This window comes from Lissotriton vulgaris, chromosome 2_1 (genome assembly GCF_964263255.1).
Source record: "Lissotriton vulgaris chromosome 2_1, aLisVul1.2, whole genome shotgun sequence".
In the NCBI taxonomy this organism is placed as follows: Eukaryota; Metazoa; Chordata; class Amphibia; order Caudata; family Salamandridae; genus Lissotriton; species Lissotriton vulgaris.
This window is the reverse complement of record NC_141687.1, coordinates 344,302,125-344,328,674: the sequence shown is the minus strand read 5'-3', so window position 1 is coordinate 344,328,674 and position 26,550 is coordinate 344,302,125. Positions and strand designations below refer to the sequence as shown.

Here is a 26,550-nt window from a genome sequence, read left to right as displayed (position 1 = left end):
CCCTGCCTCATGTGGAGGATCAGCCCTCTGAGGAGACTGACCCAAAGACCTCAGAAGGAACTGTACTAGAGGAGCTTGAACCTGAACAGGTTTAGTACCTTGGGGCAGGGGGACCTTCCAGGGCAGACTTGAGGCAGGCACAGTTAGACTTTTCCTCTCTTGAGCCCCTCAGACAGCAGGCTGCTGCTGAGGCTGCAGGGAATGCTACAGGTACCCACAAAGTGTACTGGGATGATGGACTCCTATACTCTGAGGCAAGAGAGACCCCAAGCCTGGTGCTACCGGAGGCTGGTTATCCCCTTGTCTCTAAGAGGTTTCCTTCTTACCTTAGCCCATGAGATTCTCCTTGTAGGTCACTTAGGCCAAAACAAGACTTGGGAAAGACTTGTCTCACACTTTCACTGGCCTCATATGTCTGAAGACACTAAAGAGTTTTGTCGCTCATGTGTCACTTGTCAAGCCAGTGGCAAATCAGGTGGCACAACAAAGGCCCCCCTTATACCACTATCTGTGGTGGGGGTACCCTTTGAAAGAGTGGGGATTGACATTGTTGGACCAATGGACCCCACAACAGAATCTGGGCACAGATTTATACTGGTGATAGTGGATCATGCCACCAGGTACCCAGAAGCTATTCCCCTAAGGACCACTACAGCTCCTGTTGTGGCCAGGGCCCTACTTGCAGTTTTCACTTGAGTGGTGTTTCCTAAGGAGGTTGTCTCTGACAGAGGTGCAAACTTCATGTCAGGATCCTTACTGCAATGTGGAAGGAGTGTGGTGCGAATTACAAATTCACCACCCCCTATCACCCACAGTGCAATGGGCTTGTGGAGAGATTCAACAAGACCCTAAAAGGGATGATAAAAGGTTACCAGAAAAGCTTAGGCGAAGATGGGACATCCTTTTACCCTGCCTTCTGTTTGTTTACAGAGAGGTCCCACAGAAGGGGGTTGGCTACAGCCCTTTTGAACTTCTATTTGGGCATCCTGTAAGAGGCCCCTGTGTCTTGTGAAGGAAGGATGGGAGTTACCTCTCAAAAAGCCTAAGCAAGACATAGTGGACTATGTACTTGGTCTCCGCTCCAGGATGGCAGAGTACATGGAGAAGGCATCTAAAAACCTTGAGGCCAGCCAATAGCTTCAGAAAGCTTGGCATGACCAAAAGGCTGTCCTTACTGTTGTACCAGCCTGGACAGAAGGTGTGGTTGTTGGAGCCAGTGGCCCCTGCAGCTCTCCAAGACAGATGGTCTGGACCCCATACTATATTTGAACAAAAGGGAGAGGTCACCTACCTGGTAGACCTTGGAACTCCCAGGAGCCCTCACAGAGTACTTCATGTGAACAGGCTCAAGGCATTCGTTGACAGGGAAGATATGGGCTTGCTCATGGCTACAGATGAGGGACAGGAGGAAGAGAGTGACCCTCTCCCAGACCTGCTCACTCAGAACCCTGATGATGGGTCAGTAGATGGTGTAGTCTTTTCTGACAGCCTCTCTGAACATCAGCAAAAGGATTGCAAACAAGTTCTTCAATCCTTTAGACAAATGTTCTCTCTGACACCCAGTCAGACAAACTGGTGCACCCATGAGGTGGACACTGGTGACAGTCTGCCTATAAATAGTAAAATCTACAGGCAACCTGACCATGTCAGGGACTGCATAAAACAAGAAGTACAAAAGATGTTGGAAATGGGAGTCATTGAACCCTCTGAGAGCCCTTGGGCTAGTCCTGTAGTTCTAGTGCCTAAACCTCACACCCAGGATGGTAAGCGAGAGATGAGGTTTTGTGTAGAATACAGGGGTCTCAATGCTGTCACTCAGACAGATGCCCATCCACTACTAAGAGCAGATGAACTCATAGATAAATTGGCTTCTGCCAAATTCTTGAGTACATTTGACCTGACAGCTGGTTAATGGCAAATCAGGTTAGCTGAGGATGCCAAGGCCAAAACAGCATTTTCTACCCCAGGAGGTCATTACCAGTTTGTGGTGATGCCCTTTGGTTTGAAAAATGCACCTGCCACTTTTCAAAGGTTGGTGAACCAAGTTCTCACTGGGCTGAATGACTTCTGTGCAGCATATCTTGATGATATTGCTATCTTTAGCTCCACCTGGGAGGATCACCTGATCCACCTGAGGAAAATTTTGGAGGCCCTGCAAAAGACAGACCTCACTATCAAGGCTACTAAGTGCCAGATAGGGCAGAGTCAGGTTGTGTACCTGGGCCACCTTGTGGGTGGAGGGCAAGTTAACCAATTGGAGAGCAAGATACAGGCCATAAAGGACTGGGCTCCTCCAAGCACCCAGACACAGGTCAGAGCTTTCTTAGGCCTGTCTGGTTACTACAGGAAATTTGTCAGAAATTATGGGACCATTGTGACCCCCTCTTAATGACCTGACAAGTAAGAAAATGCCAAAGAAAGTTCAGTGGACAGTTAGCTGTCAAAAGGCATTCAATGACCTAAAGCAGGCCATGTGCACTGCACCTATTCCCAAGAGTCCAGACTGCTCCAAACCTTTCATTGTCCAAACAGATGCTTCTGAGTTGGGTGTGGGAGCTGTTCTATCTCAACTGAATATTGATGGTCATGACCAGCCCATTGCTTTTATAAGTAGAAGGCTGACCCCAAGAGAGAAACATTGGTCAGCTATTGAGAGGGAGGCCTTTGCTGTGGTTTGGGCCCTGAAGAAGTTGAGGCCATACTTATTTGGAACTCACTTCAAGATTCAGACAGACCATAAGCCCCTCTTGTGGCTAAATCAGATGAAGGGTGAAAACCCCAAACTTCTGAGGTGGTCCATTTCCCTACAGGGGATGGACTTTACAGTGGAGCACAGACCAGGGACTGACCATGGCAATGCAGATGGTCTCTCCAGGTATTTCCACTTATAACAGGAAGACTCACCTGGTCAAGGTTAGTTTATTGTACCTAAGTTTTTGGGGGGGGGGGGGGGGTTATGTAGGAGAACAGGGTCTGCAATCCTATGGTCACCCCAGATTTTTGATTTTTGCTTCACTGGTTTACGACTTTCCCTGGCTGTGGGCTTGCTAATCAGACCCACAGCCTAGCTGTTCTCTCTCTAAATTGACATCCATGTACCTTAGGTGCATTTACCAATTGGTATTGGGTCACTCTCGTAAGTCCTTGTACAGTGTACCATAGGTACCCAGGGCATAAGTGAACCCAAGGCCTACCAGGGGCTGCAGCATGTATAATGCCACCCCTGGCTGGCCATCCAAATCTGACACAACTGGCTGATCAATCAGCTGGGGCAAGGTGGTGTAATCACCCTTTGCTTTAGATATAGTGTACCTATATCTAAACCTAAAATGGACACATATACTCCTATAAGTCACTCCTATGGCAGGCCTTAACAATCCTGGAGGTAGAGTGCTTGGAATTATGTGAGATAGTGCTCTGGCAAGAGCTGAGCCGGTCTATAGCTTTCGGAACCAAGTCCTTTAGCTGTTTCCCTGATATCGCTATACCATATACTCTTAAGTGCATTATAACCTCGCGGTTATTGCTAACTTTGGCATAGCATTATCAAAACATGTCGAGTAAGGTGTCATACGAATTGGAATACCACCCCCTCGCCGATTCTGGCGACGGTGGTAGCATTCCACCCTTTTAGAGGGACACGACATGTATGTAACTGTGAACCCCGGTTAAAGTTAACTCGAGCCTCAGCATCACATAATGTATGCTGCCACCACAGGCACAAGTCTGACCTCCTGCTGCTGGGAGTCCTTCCAGCGAGGGAGGCCTGGACAAAGGGTTTCCTGCCTTGGGAGGTGCTAGCACCACCTCAGACAGGATTTTGTGTATTGGGTAGGACAGGGCTGATGGGAATGAGACATGCCTGGGGCACACAAGGTGCCCTGTGCATACACCGGTTCAAACCAGTTGCTGGGGCACTCCAGACCCAGCTCTGGCGTGTAACCACCCCCCTTCCTGGTCCCACCCATAGTTGGGACCTAGTGATAGTACAGCCCCCTTCAGGAGAATAAAGGTTGGAGCTGGTCCCATTCCAAATTAGATTAATCCTGAACTGAAATTCTACAAGAAGAAACTCTGGACTTCGACTTTCTACACAGAAGACTGAAGAAATCTCCCTTGTGGGCAATGAGTGTCCACCCTGCACAAGCAGGCACCATCAGCGTCCAGCGGCTTCACTTTGTCGTCTTCCCTCGAGGATCCAGACTTCAGAGCCCGACGAGACCCGGATTCCCAGACCTCTCTGACTGCTACCTACATCTGCAGCACAGCTGAGATCCGTGGGTGCGACGAGACACGTGGGACCGGCCATCTTGGAGAAACTGCACTTCGCTTCCAGCACGACTTCTGAGGTAACCTCGGCGAAGTGCTTTGGGGATTGAGAAGCCCCACCCGCGAGCAGCTCCAGCACCGAAGACCAGCCCTCCAGCATCCACGAGATCTGCGTGGGGCCCTTCTGCCTGTTTGCTGCTCGACGCGTTGTTTGGTCACTTGCCGGCTGGCTAGTGGCCTCCTAGATGACGATCCACGACATCAACACTGCTGGTCTGGTTGCTCCAGACTGGCCCTTGCTTCCTTCCAAAAGAGAGGCATCCCGGACCCTCCTGGTCCGCTCCAGACGTTTTTTCCACTCACCGCGTGGGTTGCCTTTGCCAAGGCCTGTTGACTCCAAATCCGGATCCGACACCGCCGACAGCGAGAGCCTGCTTGGGACAGCTCGGGCCTCCATCCTGGTCATCGAAGATACCACCTGGTCCACGTGGCTGCAGAGTCAAGCGTCCACTCTTCACCTGATCGCGACAACAGCCTCTGGTTCCTTCCTGGTTCCACTCCAGTCACTGGCTAGTGACTTTGAACACTGTCCCCTCTGCTTTCAGGTCCTCTTCTTCTGGGTCGCACCGGACATCTTCCTCCTGGTCGCCTGCAGCATCTTTTGTTTCAAGCTCCATAGACTTCAACGCAGAAACACGACACGACTTCGCACCTATGCCCCCGCAGCCCGTGGGTGAGGTAACAAGAGCATTTCGGTGCTCAAGGGTAGATTGACTCTCCTAGTGTCCAGTTCCACAGTCGTTTTAGTCCTATCTAGTCAGGATTGTCCGTACTCACCTTTTTCTTGAACTGTACTGTTCATAGACGTTGTTACGCATCTTGCGTGTGAGTTCACACTCTGCACACGCGTTCCGTGGGCCTCCTATTACTTACCTAAAGTTAGGATAGTGTAGTCCCAGCGATCCTACAGCCTCTGGACAGCTCCATTTCATTAATCGACTTCCTTATACCATTTGTTTAGTATATGGTTTGTTGCGCCCCTAGGGCAACATTGTAACTCGTGCAACTTAACGTATTTTTCTTAAGAGTCTTGTCATGTGCTTAGCCCTCTGATCTCATGAAGAGTTTCATAACTACCTGTGTGGTGTCCTTTCATTTGGTATTCAAGGGGTTATATGTGGTAAAACAGCTGGCTTCACATGCCAAAAGAGTTTAGCCTAAGATTGCTTTGTCCATGCTACCATTAAGATAGCTGGTCTATAAGGATGACTTACAGCCAATCACCATAAGGGTTGTTTGGACTGATACAAGGTGATCACTAGAACTAGTGAGCATCATATATCGGGCCAACTTCTCACACCTATTGCAGGTTTCGCAGATTGCCATCTGGGGACCCGAAGAAGCATACAAGCAGCACAGTTCTGAATGATCTGGAGCTTATGAATGGTGGCTTGGGGGGATCCCAGGTAGAGGGATTTCGCATAGTCCAGGCGAGAGATGATGGGGGCCTGAACCATGACCCTTCTCGCCTGAAAAGGGAGAAGGGGAAGGATCTTGTGGAGCATCCTCAGGAAGTCGTAGCATGTGGCTGAGATTTTGGCGGCCTGGTGATTAAAGCTGAGCGAGCGATCGAGCCACACACCAACGTTCTTAATTTGAGTCTTCGGATCTGGTGCAGGACCGAGGCTGTTACACCAGAGCAAAACAGGATTGAATGAGGTTGAGTTGCCCAGGAGCATAAGCTCGGTCTTATTCCTGTTCAGCTTAAGGCAGGAGAGTTCCCTCCATTTGGCAACTTCCTCTAGTCATGGGCCTAGGGTGTCTGCTGACCTCTCGGGGTGGTTCAATGCCACCACGAGCTGCGTGTCATCTGCATATGTGATGATTTTCATTCCAAATGGTTGGACGATCTCTGCCAAGGGACTCGTATAGATGTTAAATAGCATGGGTCTCAGGGAGGAGCCCTTCGGAGCCCCACAGCTGAGAGACAGCCGGCTGGAGACATCACCCTCAAAGACCTGAAAGAACCGATCGCTGAGAAAGGATTGGAGCCATGTTATAGCCATCCCGGTCACTCCCACACTCTTTAGCGGTGTGGGATGGATGCTATGGTTAACAGTGTCGAAAGCGGCACTGAGGTCAAGGAGGATGATATTTACCTCCCTGATCCAGGATCCGCCTCTGCTCCTCAGTTACTGCTAAAAGGGCAGTTTCGGTCCCTAGTTGAGGGCGAAAGCCAGTTTGGGAATAATGGAGATCGTTGGATTCTAGAAAACCTACTAGGGTAGTATTTATATGTTTTTCCAGTATCTTACTCATCCAGGTAAGGAGCGAAATGGTACGAAGGTTGGCTAAGTTGGACTGGTCAAGGTTAGGTTTCTTTAAAAGGGCCTTTATCAGTGCACACGTACATGCGAGAGAGCCCTTCCGGAAGAGATGGAAGAGTTGCTCCTGACATGCTTGTTCTTTTTAGTGCATGACAGCACCCTTAATAAACACAAGACTGAGTATACAGTTTACAGATTATTTCCATTGTCATTGCTAGTGTTTCAGACCAGAACCGTGCAGCATGTGGGCAATTGCATGCCCTACCGTAGAAGTCGGATTCCAGCCACTGGCATTGAGATCGTTTACGCGGGGTCTAGGGTGGATAATTTGCTTGGGTGTTAGATAGGTATGGTGTAGGTAGTTGAATTAGGTATATTTGAGGCAGAAATTTTTCAATACCCTCTTAATGTGTTCCAAGGAGGATGTCCATTGTCTGCCTTTTAACTTCTGTCTAATGCATAGGGCCCACCTCTCCCTAAGTGCAGGGTAGTTCGTTGAGTCCCCCCCCCAGGAGGACCTCATATCCTTGTGACTGCCCTCTTATTATCCCTATGGATGACAAGTAAATGTAGAGAAATTGTTTATTGTTGGTTCCTTGTAATCCAGGTCCCATGCTGCTGTAATTGTGCTTATCAGGTCACTTTACATCAAGAATTGCCCCAGTGATACCCAATCTCTTGAAGAGACGTAATCCACAATGTCTTGAAAATGCATCAGTGTCTTGCCATCTGCCCCATAGCATCAGCATTTTGAGTGATTTGTCTTCTCAGAGGGATGCGCCTTAGGTACTCGGTGGTTAGAATATAGAGAACTGTCGCCGAGTTACAAAGATCAATTCCAGGATGCAGCTGGTGTACCAGGGAGTAGTATGAGAATTCGGGTACCTGATGGTGCATAATGCATCAAGTCTTGCAGCTATGTGTCCCTGTATTCAAGTATCAATGTAGCGCACTGCCCTAATGCTAGTTGGGTCCTGCAAGGGGGAATTGGTCTGGCCAGTACCATATCATGTATTCAGTTTAAGTCCCCGCCCGAACGCTCGGTGCTTACATGTCCCACACTAACGTGAGGGTTAGGCTAACCAGAAACTGAGTGATTATGTTTGAGGCATAGAGCTATATTGGTGCACCATCTAGTGTACCTTCTATCACCACATAATGACTCTGAGGGTTCACCTGGCTGGCATGGCTGATGAGATCCAAATCATGACTCCCTTGTAAAGGCCTTTTAGATGAGTTAAGGAGCTCTGTTGCAGTCCTGTGGGTCTCCAGTAAATACGTAGTGTGTGTCTGCCTTTCAATTACGAATAAATCTGGTGGCAGTGTTTAGGGGAAGCCACCCCCTTCACTTTCCCGCTGTGAAATACAATGGCCTGACCTCCTTAACTCTTCCCCACCTACTCCTCCACGCTACCCCATATAACCTACCCTATAACCTGTATTGAAGAACTATGGAACAGCCTTCTGACCTAATATGGAAGGACCAAATTCCTCTTAATTGAGGGTTTACTTTTTAGCAAACCTTTTGTTTTATGCTTTTGTAAGGCTCAGTAAAATGAACGTGAATGCAACTCATTTGTTTATCCTAAACTGAATTTAATTCTATTTGCAGTTAATTCAGAAATAAAGTAAATAATATGTTGTACTTTTCAGTGTTTTAAAAAGGTTTTGAAGAGAGATATTTAATTGGGAAAAGTGTAACTCATGATCTGTTTATGAATTTAAACTTAGTACCATACCGGTACAGCGGTATTATATATGAGCAACTTGAAGTCACATTTTTCATTATAGGGCTAATCTCTGGTCTTATTTAAATTACCATTTTCTTTGTTTTGTATTCCAACTTTCATGCAAAAATGACAGTCTTTTAATGTGTTTTAGGATGGCCCCAGAAGTGATCCTGGCAATGGATGAAGGCCAGTATGATGGTAAAGTAGATGTATGGTCTCTCGGAATCACAAGCATTGAGCTAGGTGAGCATAGTATAACATGTCATATGCAAAACGTTATGCTGAAATGAAGTTGTAGATAAGTGGTAAAAATCAACAACTTTATTTTGGTATATTTCTAAACCATTCTAGCATCATCAGCAAAGATGCAATTGTAAATGTGTTTTTTTTCTTTCTTTTTTTTTGTCCCCATACGCCAGAAAGATATTTTCAGTATTGATTATACCGAGAATCTTTATGGATGCTCTTTTTGCAGACACCCAGTATGTGTCTCACGGTACCGCTATGTAAACAGTCAGCTCAGTTTCCCAATTTTCCTGACCCATCTTTTGTGCACATTCAGGTTTTTTATCCACTGACCAATCTTAATTAGATGTTCTGATTTCTTATCAGAGTTTTTATTAAACCTTTTATTACATCTGTGGCCATAATAAGTTAGCTAGTTCCCTATTTGCACTTGTGCAAGCCTGGGTACTTTGCATTGTTGAGTCAGACTTATTTTGATCATGTGACTGCACTCGTTGTTTAGCCCCTCACTGTTTACATTGGTGTATTTTTCAGGGTCCGAAGGGACCCTATTAAGGCAGGTTGCCACTGTACGCATTTGTTTTCTGCATATCTGTACCACTATAGTGCATTAGTGCACTCCCCCATTGTACCCTACCCTTATATATTATCAGTATTATGCCTATCCTTACACCTTGTGCCTTAGAATTTACCGTATGTACTCGCTCTATTGCTCACTCTTATTTCCTGGGTAGGCTGCCTGACTACTATTGCCACTTTGGTAATCTATAACTTATTACTGTGTAACCTACTGTATGCAACTGTTTTGGCACAATTGCTTTTCCGCACATTTGTACCACTATAGTGCACTAGTGCACTCTCCCATACGTACATAACCCTTCAACGCAACATGGACTCTATCGGCAAACACACATACAAAATCAACTACCCACCATCACTCACCAAAAAAGCCGCCAAACGCTTTAAACACAACTTCCTTAGGTCACACCCGGAAACGCCCTTTGCTGACACCTACTTCTCACCGGTCAATGGATCCCTGAACACTGATATCATCTTCCACACCACACGCAGAGCACAATGGAGAAACGCGTTCTTCACCCTACTCACAGTATCCTCCACCAGAAAATCCGCTCATAGTCTAACTCTCTCCATCACACCATCCCAAGTCTTTCCAGGCAGAGCCACCATCACTATTTACAATAACGGGATTGTCCTATCACAATCGACAGACAGGAACCTGGAACTACTAGACAACATGTTCCCCACTTTCAAAGAACACCTCTCCAACTCACGGACAAACACTCACATCTCCCCTAGTCACGCCAATCATGACCTCACAGCTACATACGCTTCAATCAGGGACATACCTACCACCCCTGACCTCCCATCCCCTACCCACAACCCCACTATCGCAATTCAGCACTCACTCACAGACACGGATCGCTCCCCCTCTTACACCGCTCTCTCCCCCTCCCCTTCTACCAACTCGCGGACCTCCACACATACCTTCAACTCTCCCATCACACATACAGCGGGCACTATCACCCCGCTCGCCGCTGACAGCACAGCTCCCACCTATAACACACCTAACGTAGTCCAGCACCAGAATAACACGCATTCCACACATACCTTCAACTCTCCTATCACACATACAGCGGGCATTAACACCCCGCTCGCCGCTGACAGCACAGCTCCCACCCATAACACACCTAACGTAGTTCACCACCAGAATAACACGCACTCTGACAATTCCTCCCATTTATCCCCCCCCCCATTCTCAGTCCTCATTACCCTCCAACCAACTTCGCAGAACATACCCACTCTCTTAATTTAACTCCCCTCCCCCTCAACAGGACCATCTCCAACCCCACTTCCCCTCCTACTCTCAGCCCCCATTACCCTCCCTACACCCCCACCACGGCTATCAGTCTCCCTGCCTACACCCTGACCCCCCCGCCTACCACCAATGCCCTCACCCATAACACCATCCTCCTCCCTACCTCATCCACACCCCTACCGCCCAAAACCTCTTGCCCACCTAACTCCATCCCTCACACCAACACAACGCAGACCTGCTCTAACACCAGCCCTCTCTCCCACATGCACACGAATTCCCTGGTCAGCCATTCACCCTTGACGGTCACCCCCACCCCCATCACATACCCTTCGATGGAATACATCACGGCCACCCTCACTCAGATCAAAGAAGAGATACACGCCATCAAAGAACTACTCTCCACACACCCCATACACCCCCCACCCACCTCCATCTCCCCTCCCAACTTGTCACCTACTCCGCCGGCTGACTCCCACCCTAATCACGCCCCACACCAGGCGGCAATCCCGGCTCATAGGCACAGCAACTGCCCTCGTCCCCCGCATCGCCCCCGCAACCCCTCACACATCATCACATCCCCGCCCAACTTGTCCCCCACCCCTCCGACTAACTCTCGCGCTCAGCTACCCCACCCCAATCCGACCTCAATCCCAGTTCTTAATCGCAACAACCGCCCTCGCCGCACCCACAATTCTTCTGACCTAGACACACCCACCCCCGCGACCAACTCTCGCGATCAGCTATCCCACCCCAATCCGACCTCAATCCCAGTTCTCAATCGCAACAACCGCCCTCGCCGCACCCACAATTCCTCTTCTGACCTCGACACACTCATCCTTCTCCGCTCCTATGACCCAGCCCCCGAACTTCACTCAACCACACCACACCGCAACATTCCCACGATACACCCAAATCCCCTTAGACCACCCACACTAAACAGCAGATCCTCTATCCCCAATAACCTTAGAAAAATCCCTCTCTCCCTAGAACCATCTAACACCCTCTACACACCCCGTCTCAAATGCACTCTTCTCAACTGCAGATCGGCCACGAAACATTCCGCCGCCATTGCTGAACTACTCTTATCGCAGGACCTTGACCTAATCATCCTGACTGAAACGTGGCTAACTGAATCTTCAACACCCATAATGGACATTCTGGTTCCTCCCAACTATCACATTATCAGGCTCGACAGAAAAGGCCAAATAGGTGGTAGAATCGCATGCATCTACAGGGACAACCTCTCTGTTCAGAAAGTCAATTCCACATCCCTACCATCCCCAACATCCTGGGAATACATCTGCCTCGACATCATTAGTGAGGGCAAACCGATATGCTCTCTTCACAGCATTTACCACCCACCCAGGGACAATCTCACCTTTTCCCAACAAATCATGGATATGATCTCAACCAATTCCGGACGGCAGCTCACCCAAATATACCTTGGTGACTTCAACCTTCACTGGAATGACCGCAACGACGCAGTGGTAAATAGTCTTAAAAATTTCCTTGTTGCCCTTAACCTCACCCAAATATGCAACAGCCCAACCCACAAGAAAGGCTCTACCCTCGACCTGATCATCTCCAAAGAGGAGTCTATCCAACTCGAATCCATCCAACCCTGTGACTGGTCAGATCATTATATTATCACATTCTTTATCAATGAAAAAGTCAAAATCATCCCGGCTCAACTCTCCAAGCCCAAAGTCTGGAAAAGAGACTTGAAAAAACTCAAACCAGGCTCTTTGCCCCACTAACAGTTGCAATCTCCTACTCCCACCTACAGGCGCCACGGACGTCCAAATTCTGACTGACCACTATATCAACGCTATGACCTCTATAATTAATGAGGTCGCACCTATGCAGCTAAAAAGAGTCTCTACTAAAATCTCCAAACCATGGTACGACGGGAGTCTCAACGAGGACAGACGAGACATGCGAATGGCAGAACGGACCTGGAGATCAGCCCCCTCCGCAATGCACCTAAAAGATCTGAAGAAAAAGAGAAACGCCTACTTCAGGAAAATAAAACGCTCAAAATCGGACTTCTTCAGCCTCCAACTCGACCAAGCAAAAAACCGCCCGAGAAAACTGTTTGAGCTAATCAAGTCACAATCAAAGGAGCAACCACAACCACTGGGCGTGAGGCACCCTCCTGTGAAGACTTCGCTGCTTTCTTTATCCAAAAAACCGACAAAATAAAAAGCGATCTCCTTATTGACGCAAGCCTCTACTCCAAACCCCAATGCCTAGCACCCACTGAACCAAAAAACAATGCTACATGGTCAACCTTCGGCATATACTCGGAAAAAGAAATTGGCAAACTGCTCAGCACCCTGAAACCATCCAATCACCTCACGGACCCCCTCCCTGCCTCCGCAGTAAAAGACTTTACCCCTTTTCTTCTCCCTCTCTGGACTAAAATTATCAACAGCTCTCTCCAACAAGGCATCATACCTGACTCCCTCAAAGTTGGCCAGGTCACACCTCTGCTAAAGAAACCTACAGCCGACCCCTCGGATCTCAACAATTACCGTCCCATCACCAATATCCCCACTCTCGCCAAACTGCTGGAAAAATGCGCACAACTACAATTGTCTAAACACATTGAGCAATTCGATCTCCTCAACCCTCACCAGTCAGGCTTCCGAGCAGGACACAGCACAGAAACTGCTATGACTCACATAATTGACGACGCACTTCAAATGCTAGACCAAAACGACACCTGCCTCCTCATCCTTCTTGATCTCTCCTCAGCATTCGACACCGTTAAACATGAGAATCTACTAGAACTACTAAACACAAGAATGGGCTTATCTGGAACTGTCCTCAAGTGGTTCACTTCCTTTCTTCACAACAGGTCGCAAAAATTTAAGAGCAACAACCTGATGTCCTCGCCAATACCTGTAACGCTAGGCGTCCCCCAAGGATCTTCTCTATCCCCAACTTTGTTCAACCTAGTCATGGAACCTCTCACCACCTTGCTACAAGCATCCAATGTACACTTTCACATGTACGCTGATGACACCCAACTTTACCTCAAGCTACAATCACCCAATGACATCCTGCTCCTGAACTCAACGATCAGTTGCACCCAATCCTGGCTTGCCGATAATCACCTCAAACTCAATGCCCTGAAAACAGAGTTCCTTCTGATCTCACCTCCAGCGAAGATATCCACCACTCAACATTGGCTTAAACTCCTAACCGCACTTAATGTCCAACCCACCATCGTGGATTCAGCAAAATCTTTAGGCATAACACTCGACACTAATCTGAACATGCAGCAACATATCAGCAAGGCAACAAAGGGAGCGAACTTCCAGATCAATACTCTGAGGAAACTTAAACCCTACCTCCCAGCCAAAGACTTCCAAACTGCAGTACAAGCACTAGTCATCCCACGAATTGAATACGGCAGCACCGCCCTCTGCGGACTCCCCCTAACTACAACCGCACCACTAAAAGCTTCTCTAAATGCTGCAGCGAGACTCATCACTGGGTCAAAAAAGTACTCCCACATTACCCCTGACTTGAAATCCCTGAACTGGCTGCCTTTTGAAGCCAGAATACATCTGAAAATCGCCTGCATGACACACAAGGCGGTACACCTAAACTCACCCGGCTACCTCGCTCAGAAGTTGACAATCTCTGGGGGAAGTAGAAACACGAGAGGCACAAACAATCTCCTGCTGAAACCTCGAAGATTCCGGAAGGAAAAAACATGCAAGCGCTCCTTCTCAGGAATGGCGCCTAGGATCTGGAACTCTCTCCCTCCCGAAACCAGGCTTATCTCCTCCACTGCACTCTTTAAAAAAGAAGTAAAAGCTATCCTCATGGCTAAATACACTTGAGCTACTATCTCGAACCCTGTTAACACCCTGCACCGATCTGTATTACATGTTTGACCCTTGACCTATTTGTAAGAGTTGTTTTTATCATTCACATGATTGGCTTTGTCACTTAGTTGTACTATTTATACTGTGATTTATTGATTTACTTGTTTGAATATGCTCCCCCATGCACCCTTCTATGTAAAGCCTGTTTACCTGTTTGACTTTGCTCCCTCATGTACCCGTCTATGTAAAGCGCTCTGATATCTGTAAAGATCTTGTTTGCGCTATATAAAACTTTTTAAATAAAATAAAAATAAATAAAATAAAAATAAACAATTTGCAGTAGTTTTGTAGCCTTACCCATATTAGTGGTATATCCAGTCCCAAATCTCAAGACTCTTATTGTCTGCAGGTAGCTAGCTACATTTAGTTCATTTTTGCCAACACAAATGTGCATGCTCATCCCAGTCTTGCCAGGACTAATTAAAAAAAATGGTTTATTAAAAATCAAATGTTCATTGAAGCCTAAACAATACTGAGACATGTAACATTATTAAACCACCTGCTTTGAAAACATTCTGAGAGTTATCACAAAATCAGTTCGCATTGAACAAAAAAGATCAATCATGTTCATGATTAAATCATACTTCATACACAAATATTTAAAGTACAACAATCTTGTAGATTTCAAATTCAGGCATAACTGAAGCCTATGAAACAAATCAAGGGCTTTAATAGGTCATCCACAGACATTTCAGGTACCTATATTATATTCTGAAAATATGGCTCTGTAGAAGTTTGAAAAATAGGGCCCATGAGCAACAAGTGACAAATGGGTTAATCAAAGAGTATTAATTAGGTAACCACTCTGTGTTATGCTGCTTTATCATTTATATACCATTGCAGTAAAAGTGCCTCAATAAGTACCTTTAGAGTCTTCAAGGCAACTGGTGCTTGTTCAAGAGCACAAAGTTTCTCCTCAACATTCCCAAGTGCTGAATAGTAATAAGCACATAATTGTCTGCGTACAAAATCCTGGACCACTTTAAAAAAATTACATACGTGTGTGTGTGTGTGTGTGTGTGTGTATATATATATATATATATGATAGACAGTGCGTATGTGGCAATGTCAACATGAATGTCAACAATGTAACAGGCAACCATCGTAGATACACATGTTTCAATGTTAGCCTCCATGATATTAGATAGGAATTGAATCATATATATTGTGACATGCAACCTAAAAGGACAAATTGTCTTTTTTTTTTAAGAAAAAGCATTAGAACAAGTGTTTTTTAATATTTATATGTTCATTTATATATTTATTTAAAATACCGATTTTTAGCTTCATTCCATGCTGGTTATTTTGCACATTAACTACGTATTATGCTGCTAGGAGTTAAACATTACTCTCCATGTCCAATTCTGCACTGAGACATATATATTTTGCACAGGTGTATTGTATTATGCTGCTATAAGTAACGTGTTGCTTTCTATGATGAATTTTTCACTGTCATTTCCTGTGTACCCACTTTAAATGCCTCCCCTTCCTATGACATTGCGTCATGTGATCAAGACCCGAATGGGGGTCGAAACGCATCATGACAGACTGGCTGGTCGAAAAAAAAAGAATCTGGTTGTGCTAGAGCCAGTGTAGTTATAGTTAGGTCCGAATTTCCATAGCAGACACATTTTTTGATGCGAGCCTGCATGTAACTTTCCGTAAACAAAAGCAAAACTTAATCCTCTTTTACTCATGGAAAGTTTGGAATGATACGTCCAGGAGGGGACATAAAAAAGAAGACTTCCTAAAGTGCCATTTTTTTTTATTACATTTTTTTTTTTATTCCCATAGGAAAGTTTACTCTCTGATTAAAAAAAAAAAAATAACTGAAAGGAATTACAGCAAATGTCTCGCAAAGTTCTAACTTTACCCAGAAAGGGTGTTTTTAATGATTTGTTGTAAATCTGTTCAGCTTTTTTCCAACAATTTGGTGTAAGGCTCTGGATGGGTATGAAAGTTTAACCCTCAGGAATAGTTCGAGATATCTGGACAGTTGTACCGCCGTACTCATACGCTAGCAGAAATCTATTTTTAAATTATCACTTTAGACTAGCCACAGGAGCTTTTTATATTGACTTCAATCATTCAAGCATCTGATTGGCTGGACACAACACCTTTTATTTTGGAACTAAACACAAAAAGACTTTCTAAAAAATACATGATTGGAAAAGGCAATACAAGTGCAGATACATAAATAGCAGTCTTATAGAGAGTTACATAAACCAACAAAGACAAGCTGTCATACTTAAGAACTAAATCAAACAAAATCAAAATTACCCCATATACAATTGTTTCTTCAATTGATTAATTTTTTAGCTTAGATATTCCAAAAATGTAACTCTATTCATTTTATTACACCTGGAATCAAAATGGCATTATTATTTTAAATCCAGTGTAGCAAAATCAAATAACAGGCATCAATATTGCAATGAAACGGAGTATGCACTCAGATAATGGAAGAAAGTAATCTGGAAGCATGCCTGATTATACGAAAGAAAATGGTAAAGGGATAAAAAAAAAAAGCATTTTTTTTAATAAAGAACTCAAGAAGGCCGCAAGTTAATTCCGAAACTCTCAAAGAGCGGGACATAAAACAAGATGCAGCCAATCTCCTACTCCTTCCTGATGGCTTCTAAAACAACAATTATGAACTGTAGGGAAGAATCTACTCAAAAGCTTGGGAGTATAATAAAGAAGCTGGTGAGAGAAGAGCTCTATGCATCTAAAAGTGGCATCTCTGAGTGACTATTGAAGATTCGAGAGACTCCGCATAGGCTGATAATTATTCCAAATAAACCTACATAGTAACGTATGAAATTCTGAAAAGCATTTCCCTGGAATTTTAATTGGGACATTTGAAAATGAAAAGAGGCAGGATGGACATTTTAATTAAGGCTGCTCTACCAATGCTTGAGATAGGGCTCAAAGACCTATGAAGATTACAAACTTTTTTTTTTATATAGTTTCCAAAACCTTTATTACCGCACAAGTGACACAGCTATGTGCCTACAACCCTGGGGCTGGCAGCATGTAATAAACTGATTTCCTCAGGAATAACACAGCCCTTCAGCCGACAACCCGGGGGTCCGGCGGCAAGTCAGGTATATATGCACTCTGGTCGGTTAACCTATGCAAAACAGCATTGTATGATATTGGGGGACTTGAACATCCATATGGACATCGGGACTGATGCTGATACTACTAAGATCCGTGATATCACCTTCCCCCTAGGACTCTTCCCCCTACCTTTCTGTACCCACTCATAACAAAGGCCACATGCTTGATCAAGTGTTCTCCACCATTCCTATTGATATCTCCACCCCTACACCAGTGTTATGGTGCGACCATTTTTTAGTCAACTTTCATATTCCTTGCGCCAATAAACTGGCGAGTAACGCCCTTAGTCGGCCTTGTCAGACCCCATGGGCTTACCATCGTGTCACCCCGGAGATGTTGGCCCAGGCTTGTTTATGCCATCCATGTCAGCTGTCTGGTACTTTAGAGAGGGATCTTGATTCCATGCAGACGTGGTTTACGCAAAGATTAGATGAACTTGCCCCTGTGACTTCCTCCTGCAAACCTGCCAGTCGAACCTCTGCTCCCTGGTTTACTGAAGCCTTGGCTTCGTCGCGGCGGCAATGTAAGGCCGCGGAAAGATCCTGGCGCTGTTATTACGACAACACGGCGAAGCTGGCGTATAGGGCTTCCATTAAATCCTACCATCATGACATTCTGTTAAAAAAGAAAGCTTATTTCTCTAGGAGAATCGAGGCTGCCGCAAACATCAGTAAGGAGATATTTTCCATAGTGAGGGAATTTACCTCCCCTAAAACGAGTACACCGTCGTGCACGCACTTGGAATCTTGGGTGACCTCATTAGCCAACTTTTTCACTAGTAAAATCAAGACAATTCAAGACTCCTTCGTGTCATCTGGGGTAGTGGCAGCACCCGGCACTAGCACCCTGTCTGGTTCTTTAGCGGGTGTGGAGCCCACTCTTTCTGAATTCCCATTACTTTCCGCTGCAACATCTCTGAATATCATATCCAAATTAAAGTCAGGTTCCCCTCTGGATCCCTGCCCAGCCAAATTCTTGGTGAGAATGGCGGAAGTAATAAATCCCTTCAACAACCCTGTGCTGAATCTTTCTCACAGCACTGGAGTGGTTCCTCCAGCTTGGAAGCAAGCCTTGGTCTCACCACTGCTGAAAAAGCCCAATTTGGATCCGGAGGTGCATGCCAATTATAGGCCTATCTCCCTTTTGCCAGCCTTTGCCAAAGTTGTGGAGAAACGAGTACATACCTCCCTCTCCAACTTCCTTGAGAATAACAACCTTTTACACAGTACTCAATCTGGCTTCCGCACTAACTTGAGCACTGAGACCGCTTTGTTGGAAGTGACGGAAGTAATCAAGGAGGTATTGGATGCAGGAGGCAAGGCTATGCTGGTAATGCTCGACCTATCGGTGGCCTTTGACACCGTCCCCCATGAGGGTCTCCTCACCAGACTTAATGAGATTGGTCTGCGGGGGACGGTGCTCAGCTGGTACAGATCCTTCCTGGCGGGCCGGTGTCAAACGGTCTGGGCTCCCCCCTTCTCCTCCGCGGTGCCGCCACTTGAGGTGGGAGTCCCTCAAGGGTCTATTTTGAGCCTGACTCTTTTTAACATCTTTATGACCCCTCTGGCGGCGCTGGCGGAGTCGTTTGGTGCCCAGATCGTGTCGCATGCCGACGACACTCAGCTCCTTTTCACCTGTGGGAAGGGGTCCAATTTCGATGGGGAGAGCATTAGAGGCTACATTGGGGCTGTGTTTAAGTGGTTCCAGCAAAACAGCCTCAAGTGTAACTCTAATAAATCCGAGGTGCTCTTTTTCGGCTGCCGTTCTGAACTCATCTGGCATTCATGATGGCCTGTGAATATGTTTCCACCGTTGGCTGCCTCCTCCATGGCCAAGAACCTTGGAGTTAAGATCGATATTGACTTGCCCCAGATTCTTGGCCAAACAGGGAGATGTTTTGGTCTTCTTAAGATGCTTCGTAAATTCCTTCTGCTGCTTACGCTGGCACATAGGAAAACCACGGTGCAGGCGCTTATTGGGTCGCGCCTTGATTATGCCAACATCCTGTACTTTAGTTTGCCAGAGTAATAGTTCAGAATTCGGCTGCGCGTGCCATCTTTGGCCTCCATCGGCGCACCAGAGCGTCTGAGCACTTGCAGACTCTCCACTGGTTGCCCATCCGAAAGCGTATCGCTTTCAAGGCACTCACTCTGGCCTCCAAATCGTTTCATGCTACCGGTGCCAAATACATCCAGAGGCTGCTGGCTTTTTATCAGCCTTCCAGATCACTGAGGTCAGAGTCATTGGCTCTTGCCACGGTTCCGGTTATAAGAAGAGTGCGGGTTGGTGGCCGGTCTTTTAGGCGCTTGGCGCCCCAGCTGTGGAACACTCTGCCGGTCACTCTTCGCAGGAACGCTAATCTGTTAGCCTTTAGGAAGGATTTGAAATCTTGGCTGTTAGTTCAGTAGGCAGACCCTCCAGGATATCGCGATTTCGCGATTTGCCGCAAAATCGGCACTTTTTAAAAAATGCCGCGATTTTTACAAAAATGCCTGCGAAATCGTCATTTTTGTAGAAATCGCTGCATTTTTCGCTATATCCTGGGGGGTCTGCTTTATGTGGCTATCGCCTGTGCCTCTGTCTCCGATGCTGCACCAAAGCTCCTCAGATACTCAGCAGCATTGAAGCGTCACAGCGGGATGGCAAACCTCACACCTCCAGCCCTTGATGACCTGTTAAGAGGTGCTTCGAAGGTGACTGAGAGGGAGGGGCTGCAGGTTCAAGAGCTGCGACATCTATTCACATGCAAACAGCCCTGAATGTGTCATGTCTCTGCTATTTAGAGGGGGGCTCACACATTCCATTTCTACCCAAGGCCCCAAACATCCGAGACTCGGCCAGATTACACCGAGGCAGCACGTGGTTCTCTTCACAGAGCGTAATTACTGTCACTAAATTGTAAGCAAACCTCGGTTCTTCAAACATGCAGTCTATAATTTAAGAAAATACAGAAATGGCACAATCGCACCCACACTGATTAACAGAGTATGGAGGACAATCAGTTCAATCAGTTTTCTTAGAGTATCTCCTGTAAGTACTGTACATCACAGTGGGGGATGGCATTTTGGACAGAGAGCCCGTCTTCTCATTGTCTTGTCCAGGAGGGGGCGAGGAGCCCAAGATGATACTAGAATACTGCATGCCCACCCCTGTGCCCACCCTGGTGGCTCCTGTTCCCTCTCCTGTGATGGCTCCTGCCTTCCCCTCAGTGATGGCTCCTGTCCCCCCATGTGGTGGCTCCAGTCCACCCCCCGCCTGTGATGGCTCCTGTCCCCCCATGTTGTGGCTCCAGTCCACCTAAACCTGTGATGGCTCTTGTCCCCCCCTGTGGTGGATCCTGTCTCCGCCCTGGGTGGCTTCTGTCCCAGTCCTGGAACGGCCCCTGCAGCGAGGGTGAAGTTCTTGATGGGCCTCTTCTCAAAAGGGCTCAGCTCAAAATTAATATGGAAAGGTCGGCGAGTAAGTAAGTGAAGGGATGGGTGAATGGCTGGATGAATTAATGAAAGGGTGAATGGATGAATGAAAGATTGAATAAATGGATAATGAGAGAGGATGGATGGATTGATGAAGGATGGAGAGGAAACGTAAATAGCTCGATGTATGGGTGGAAGGGTAGCTGGATGATGGATGAGGGGAAAGATGGATGAGGGGAAAGATGGATGAGGGGAAAGATGGATGAGGGGAAGGATGATGGATGAGGGGAAGGATGATGGATGAGGAGATGGATGGATGGATGAGGAGATGGATGGATGGATGGAGGGGAAGGATGGATGGATGAGGGGATGGATGGATGGAGGGGAAGGATGGATGGAGGGGAAGGATGGATGGATGAGGAGAAGGATGGATGATGGATGGATGGATGGATGGATGGATGGGTGAGGGGAAGGATGGATGATGGATGAAAGGAAGGATGGATGATGGATGAAAGGAAGGATGGATGAGGGGAAGGATGGATGGATGAGGGGAAGGATGGATGAGGGGAAGGATGGATGAGGGGAAGGATGGATGAGGGGAAGGATGGATGAGGGGAAGGATGGATGAGAGGAAGGATGGATGGATGAGGGGATGGATAGTGGGGAAGGATGGATGGATGGGTGGGTGAAAGGATGGATGGATGAGGGGATGGATGGATGGATGGATGGTTGATGAGGGGGTGGGTGAAAGGATGGATGATGAGGGGAAGGGTGAAAAGATGGATGATGAGGGGAAGGGTGAATGGATGGATGATGAGGGAATGGTGGGTGATGAGGGGGCGGGTGAAAGGATGGATGGATGGATGATGAGGGGAAGGATGGATGGATGGATGATGAGGGGAAGGATGGATGGATGGATGGATGGATGGGTGGGTGAAAGGATGGATGGATGATGAGGGGATGGATGGATGGATGGATGGATGGATGGATGGTTGATGAGGGGGTGGGTGAAAGGATGGATGATGAGGGGAAGGGTGGATGAATGGATGATGAGGGAATGGATGGATGATGAGGGGGCGGGTGAAAGGATGGATGGATGATGAGGGGAAGGATGGATGGATGGATGATGAGGGAAAAGGATAGATGGATGATGAGGGAAAAGGATAGATGGGTGATGAGGGGAAGGATGGATGATGAGGGGAAGGACAGATGGATGGATGGATGGATGATGGGTGGGTGAAAGGATGGATGGAAGGAAGGATGGCTAAGTGAAAGGGTCGATGGAGAGAGAAAGGGAGGATGGATGGATGACTAAAATAGTGGATGGGTGGAAGGATTAGTAAGTGAAAGGATGGCTGGATTGGTGAAAGGGTAAATGGCTGAATGGATGAGTGAATGGATGGATGGGATGAAGAGTGGATGGATAAGTGTACAGATGGATAGGGTGAAAGGGTGGATGGATAATGGGGATGAGTGAAAGGATGGATGAGAGGATGGATGAAGGGATGGATGAGTGAAATGATAGATGGAAGGATACATGATGGATAGGTTTGCAAACGGTTGAATATGTTTGGAAATGGCTGGGCTTACTTATATACTATTGCGCGACCTCTGATGTGTCTGTAAAACGTACAATTGTCCTGAAGTTTTGTCCTGAATTTGTGTTCTGAATTTTGACCCTTTGTCCTGAATTTTTACACTCACCGTCCTGAATTTGCACCAATGCCAGTTGGTCACCCTATTCGCTGGCTTGGAGACGGAGCGCCATGCTGAGATGTCTGTCCCTCAAGATAAACAGACAGAACCACTCAGCCGAGAGAGCTGAGGCGCACACGGGATGGGGTATCTGCAGAGGCGCGCTGGACAAGGGATGAAGTCAGAGGGTTGAGCTCACCTATTGCAGACCATTTCCCCCTGGGAGTGAGCCATGGGAAAAATCCTAGAGGCGAGAAATTTAACACGGGCGTCAAGTGGCCCCATGTCATGGGTGTCAACTTCAACCAGTCCCCGCTTTTAAATCGGAGACGATTTGCAGGCTGACATTTTGCAACGAAACTACAAGTACCAACATGCAGTTCGCTACTGTTTAACAAGTGACCACTTGGCGGTTTTGACTGCTCTTTCTCTAGTGGTTAGGTCTGTCGAACGGGCATCCGGTGGGATATCAGGTCGTGTTCAAAATACACTGTACTATTTAACGTGCTTACTAATAAAAGGGGCGATAGGTATAGCCATCATTAGTGCAGCAGGTACAGTGGCACCAAGCTCTAAGGCTATTGCAAGACACAAACAGACCTGCAACGGTACGCCTCTTCTGGCGCAGGGCTCTGCAACGTGACGCATCTGGGAGATGTGTCACGTAGTAAATACCCCGCACCATGGTGCATCTTTTGCGCCGCCGCTGCATCACAAAAGTGACGCAACGGCGGCGTAAAAGCAGCGCAAGGGGCTTGTAAATCTGCCCCAAAGTGTCTACATTGTAAAGAAACCAAATATACATAGCTTCATGTTGTTAAATAACTAAAAAAAACTAAGATATCTGTGTTTGTTGTAGGAAAAATGGCCACATAAAATGCCGCAAAATTGCCGCTAAATTTCCATATTTGTGCTGCTAAATTTCCATTTTTGTGCCGCTAAATTTGCTAATCCATGCCGCTATATCCTGGGGGGTCTGAGTAGGGTCCACCTCCTCCTCTTTTTTGCTCCCTGTCTGTTTTGGGTTAAAAGCGCCGGGACACTTCTCGGAGTAGCTGAGCGCTATATAAAACACCCCCTAACATAACATAACATAACATATGAATAATATAAATGCCAATTACACTATGAAAACTATATTTTACAAACTTGTGAATCCACCCCAACCCTCCCTGCCATATCACCCTGTTGTACATTGCAAGATCACACTGAAACATATTCAACTAAAATTGTCCGTCTCAAGTCCAGACCGGCCATAGCCATGGGAAACCCTTCCACAATATATACAGATGGAAATCTATATGATCAAGTCAAGGGACACATGATTTTGTAAGAACCACCTAGCCATTAACTGATGATTGCACGTCATGACAATCCTCAAAGAGGTCAAAACCTCCATGCCCCAACCAGGTCACAAAAGGCTCTCACACATCCAATGGCCTAGAGCTACTGTGCAGTAGGTCCCAATAATTTGACAATTGATCTTTACAATATATGACCGTAGGTATCCAACCCGCCACTGTAGGTGGATTCGACTTTTTCCAGTGCACCGCTACCTGATGTTTGGCTTGGAGCAGCAGCATGGATGTCAATTTGCGATAAGCACTGGGTACATCCAGGAAAAAGCCTAGGAGCGCCGCAAGTGGGTCAGCCCGCAATTATATGTCTATAATGTTCCCTACGTGTCCTATGATATCCGACCAGTAATGTGCAATCGGATTGCAAAGCCATGCTAAATGGAAGAACGATGCTTCCGGCGCCCCACATCTCCAACAGTTTGCGTCTTGTTGTAGGCCCATGCGATGCAACTGTGTGTGGGTGTACGATACATTCTATGTAAATAATTAAAGTGTATAAGTCTTAACCTGTAGTTGGGCGATAGGTGTTCCAGTTGAGAACAGTAGAATTGCCACTGCTTATCTGTGATCGTAATGTCAGCTTCCCTTTCCCACCCAGCCTTGGAAGTGTTGAGAATGACAGGGGATGCCTCTTGCGTTTTGCTGTAAATCCGTGTAATCAGTTCACGGGGGGGAGTTATTGGACAAGATATTCTCCAGTGCCGGTAATGGAGCCGGAGCACTTGGGAATTTCAGATATCTAGCTCTGCACGCCGCCCGCAGCTGGTAATATAACAATAGGTCAGAGGCCGATGGCGCATCCGGCTCACGCATCCTCTGAAGTGACAAGAACTTGTTGTCTGGATATAAGTCGCTACCCACCTTTAAGCCTCGTCTCCCTGCGCGTTCAGTCTCAGCCTTGTCTGTCAGCGGACCAAGCAGTGGATTCCTGCGAAGCGGCATAGACGGCGCATACATTTCTTTAAGGCCCGCTCGCTTTGCTATATTTCTCCACGCCCACCGTGTCGTTTCGACTGTGTTTATGTCCGAGTGGGAGCGTCTATGTGGGTGGTAAATCGCCACATTGAGTGGAGTGGGCGCTATGATATCCAATTCGATGGCCACATGTGGCTGATACAGAGTTGGGTGTTGCCAGTAATGTAAATACTGTGCTTGTGCACTGTATGCATATAGCTCAAAATCAGGGGCCCCCAGGTCCTCCTCGGAGAATGGAAGACTTAGTAGCTTCCACAAGACTAGGGGCTGACGGCCCACACAAACCAATTAAAGAATCGACATTTTGAGTCGTTTGAAAAAGTGTGTATTTAATGGCAAGGGAATATTGACAAATAAATATAATAGCTTGGTTTGTATGACCATCTTTGTGATAGCTATACGTCCCGTCAGGAAAAGCGGCAGTTGTTTCCACCTCTGTATCTTACCCTCTATCCACTCTTCACTCAATTACCCTCCCATAATTTGCTAACCATATTTCCTGAATGGACCCGCTGATCCATATTTCCAGATATTTTGTGTCGCCTTCCGTCCACTGGATAGGGAATTCAGTCTCGCACCGTTCAGTATTGTCAGTTAGTGGCATCAACACGGATTTAGTCCAGTTAATCTATATGCCTGTTGGTCCACCGTATCTAATAACCTCTCGCATAACGAAGTAAAAATGATCTTTGGGGTTGGTCAAGTAGATTGTCATATTGTCCGCATACATGGAGATCTGCAACCCTCTTGAAGTGAAGTCAATGCTACGTTGTGTGTTATGTTGTCGGAGTCTCGCCGCTACCGGCTCAGTAGCAATCGCAAACGGGTGACAGAGGGCAACCCTGTCTCGTACCCCTTGTTATATCAAATGCATCCGATATTTGACCATTTACCTACACCGGCAGGTGAAGGCAAATGGTCTTTACCTTTGGGCAGGTATACATGACTTGAATTTGTTTTTATAAAAATAGGGCTAAACCCCATTCTGGACAGAAGGGCGAAAAGAAACTTCCACTTGAGGGAGTCTAACGCTTCGGTTGCATCAAGAAGCGCTTCTACCACCTGAACGTGTGGGGCTAAGTAATGAAGAAGCCTGAAGATCACTCTAAGATTATGTGACGTGAATCTACCCTGTATAAATCCGGATTGATCAGGTAGTGCGATCTGTGTTAGCATAGGCTGTAGCCTATCTGCTAAGAGTTTAGCGTAGATTTTGGCATCCAAGTTGATCAACGATAGCGGGCGATATGATTCTGGACTAGTAGGGTCCTTATCGGGTTTCAACAGGGTGATTATCGTGGCCTCTCTGAGGGTGGGGGGGGGGAGCTTGTCAGATAGATCAAGCACTCCTACCTGCGTTCTCGCAACCTCTTACCTGTAAGGTGCTTTGATCGGTTTTGCAGAGACGCTATGGGCCAAACCCCCAGAACCCTACCTTACAACCTGTGATCTTTCTTTTAACACTAGGGCGATGGATAGCAGTCAGGGAGAGAGGCTGGATCTGACGCTATTATGTTCTTGTAGTCGACCTGTGAAGCAACAAGAAACTCTTTAGACTTTATCCTTTTAACTTTTTCTTTTACTCTTAAAACTCCTTCTACTTGTTCTTATGTCAAGTCGTAAAACTCGTACCTGCGATTTACTAGACTTGGCTTCGCGTCCTGGAAGTCGTCGTCTGATG

General features: G+C 46.7%; 1 protein-coding gene across 2 annotated transcripts in view; it reads left to right on the top strand.

Annotated features, from left to right (window-relative positions):
• The window catches only part of TAOK1 (TAO kinase 1), a 1,246,355-nt gene that overhangs the window by 508,466 nt on the left and 711,339 nt on the right, over window positions 1-26,550 (top strand). For both annotated transcript variants that reach the window (XM_086955104.1, XM_086955103.1), the window contains exon 8: window positions 8,478-8,569. In XM_086955104.1, coding sequence (XP_086811230.1) covers window positions 8,478-8,569 — 92 coding nt within the window. The remainder of the gene's footprint in view (window positions 1-8,477; window positions 8,570-26,550) is intronic.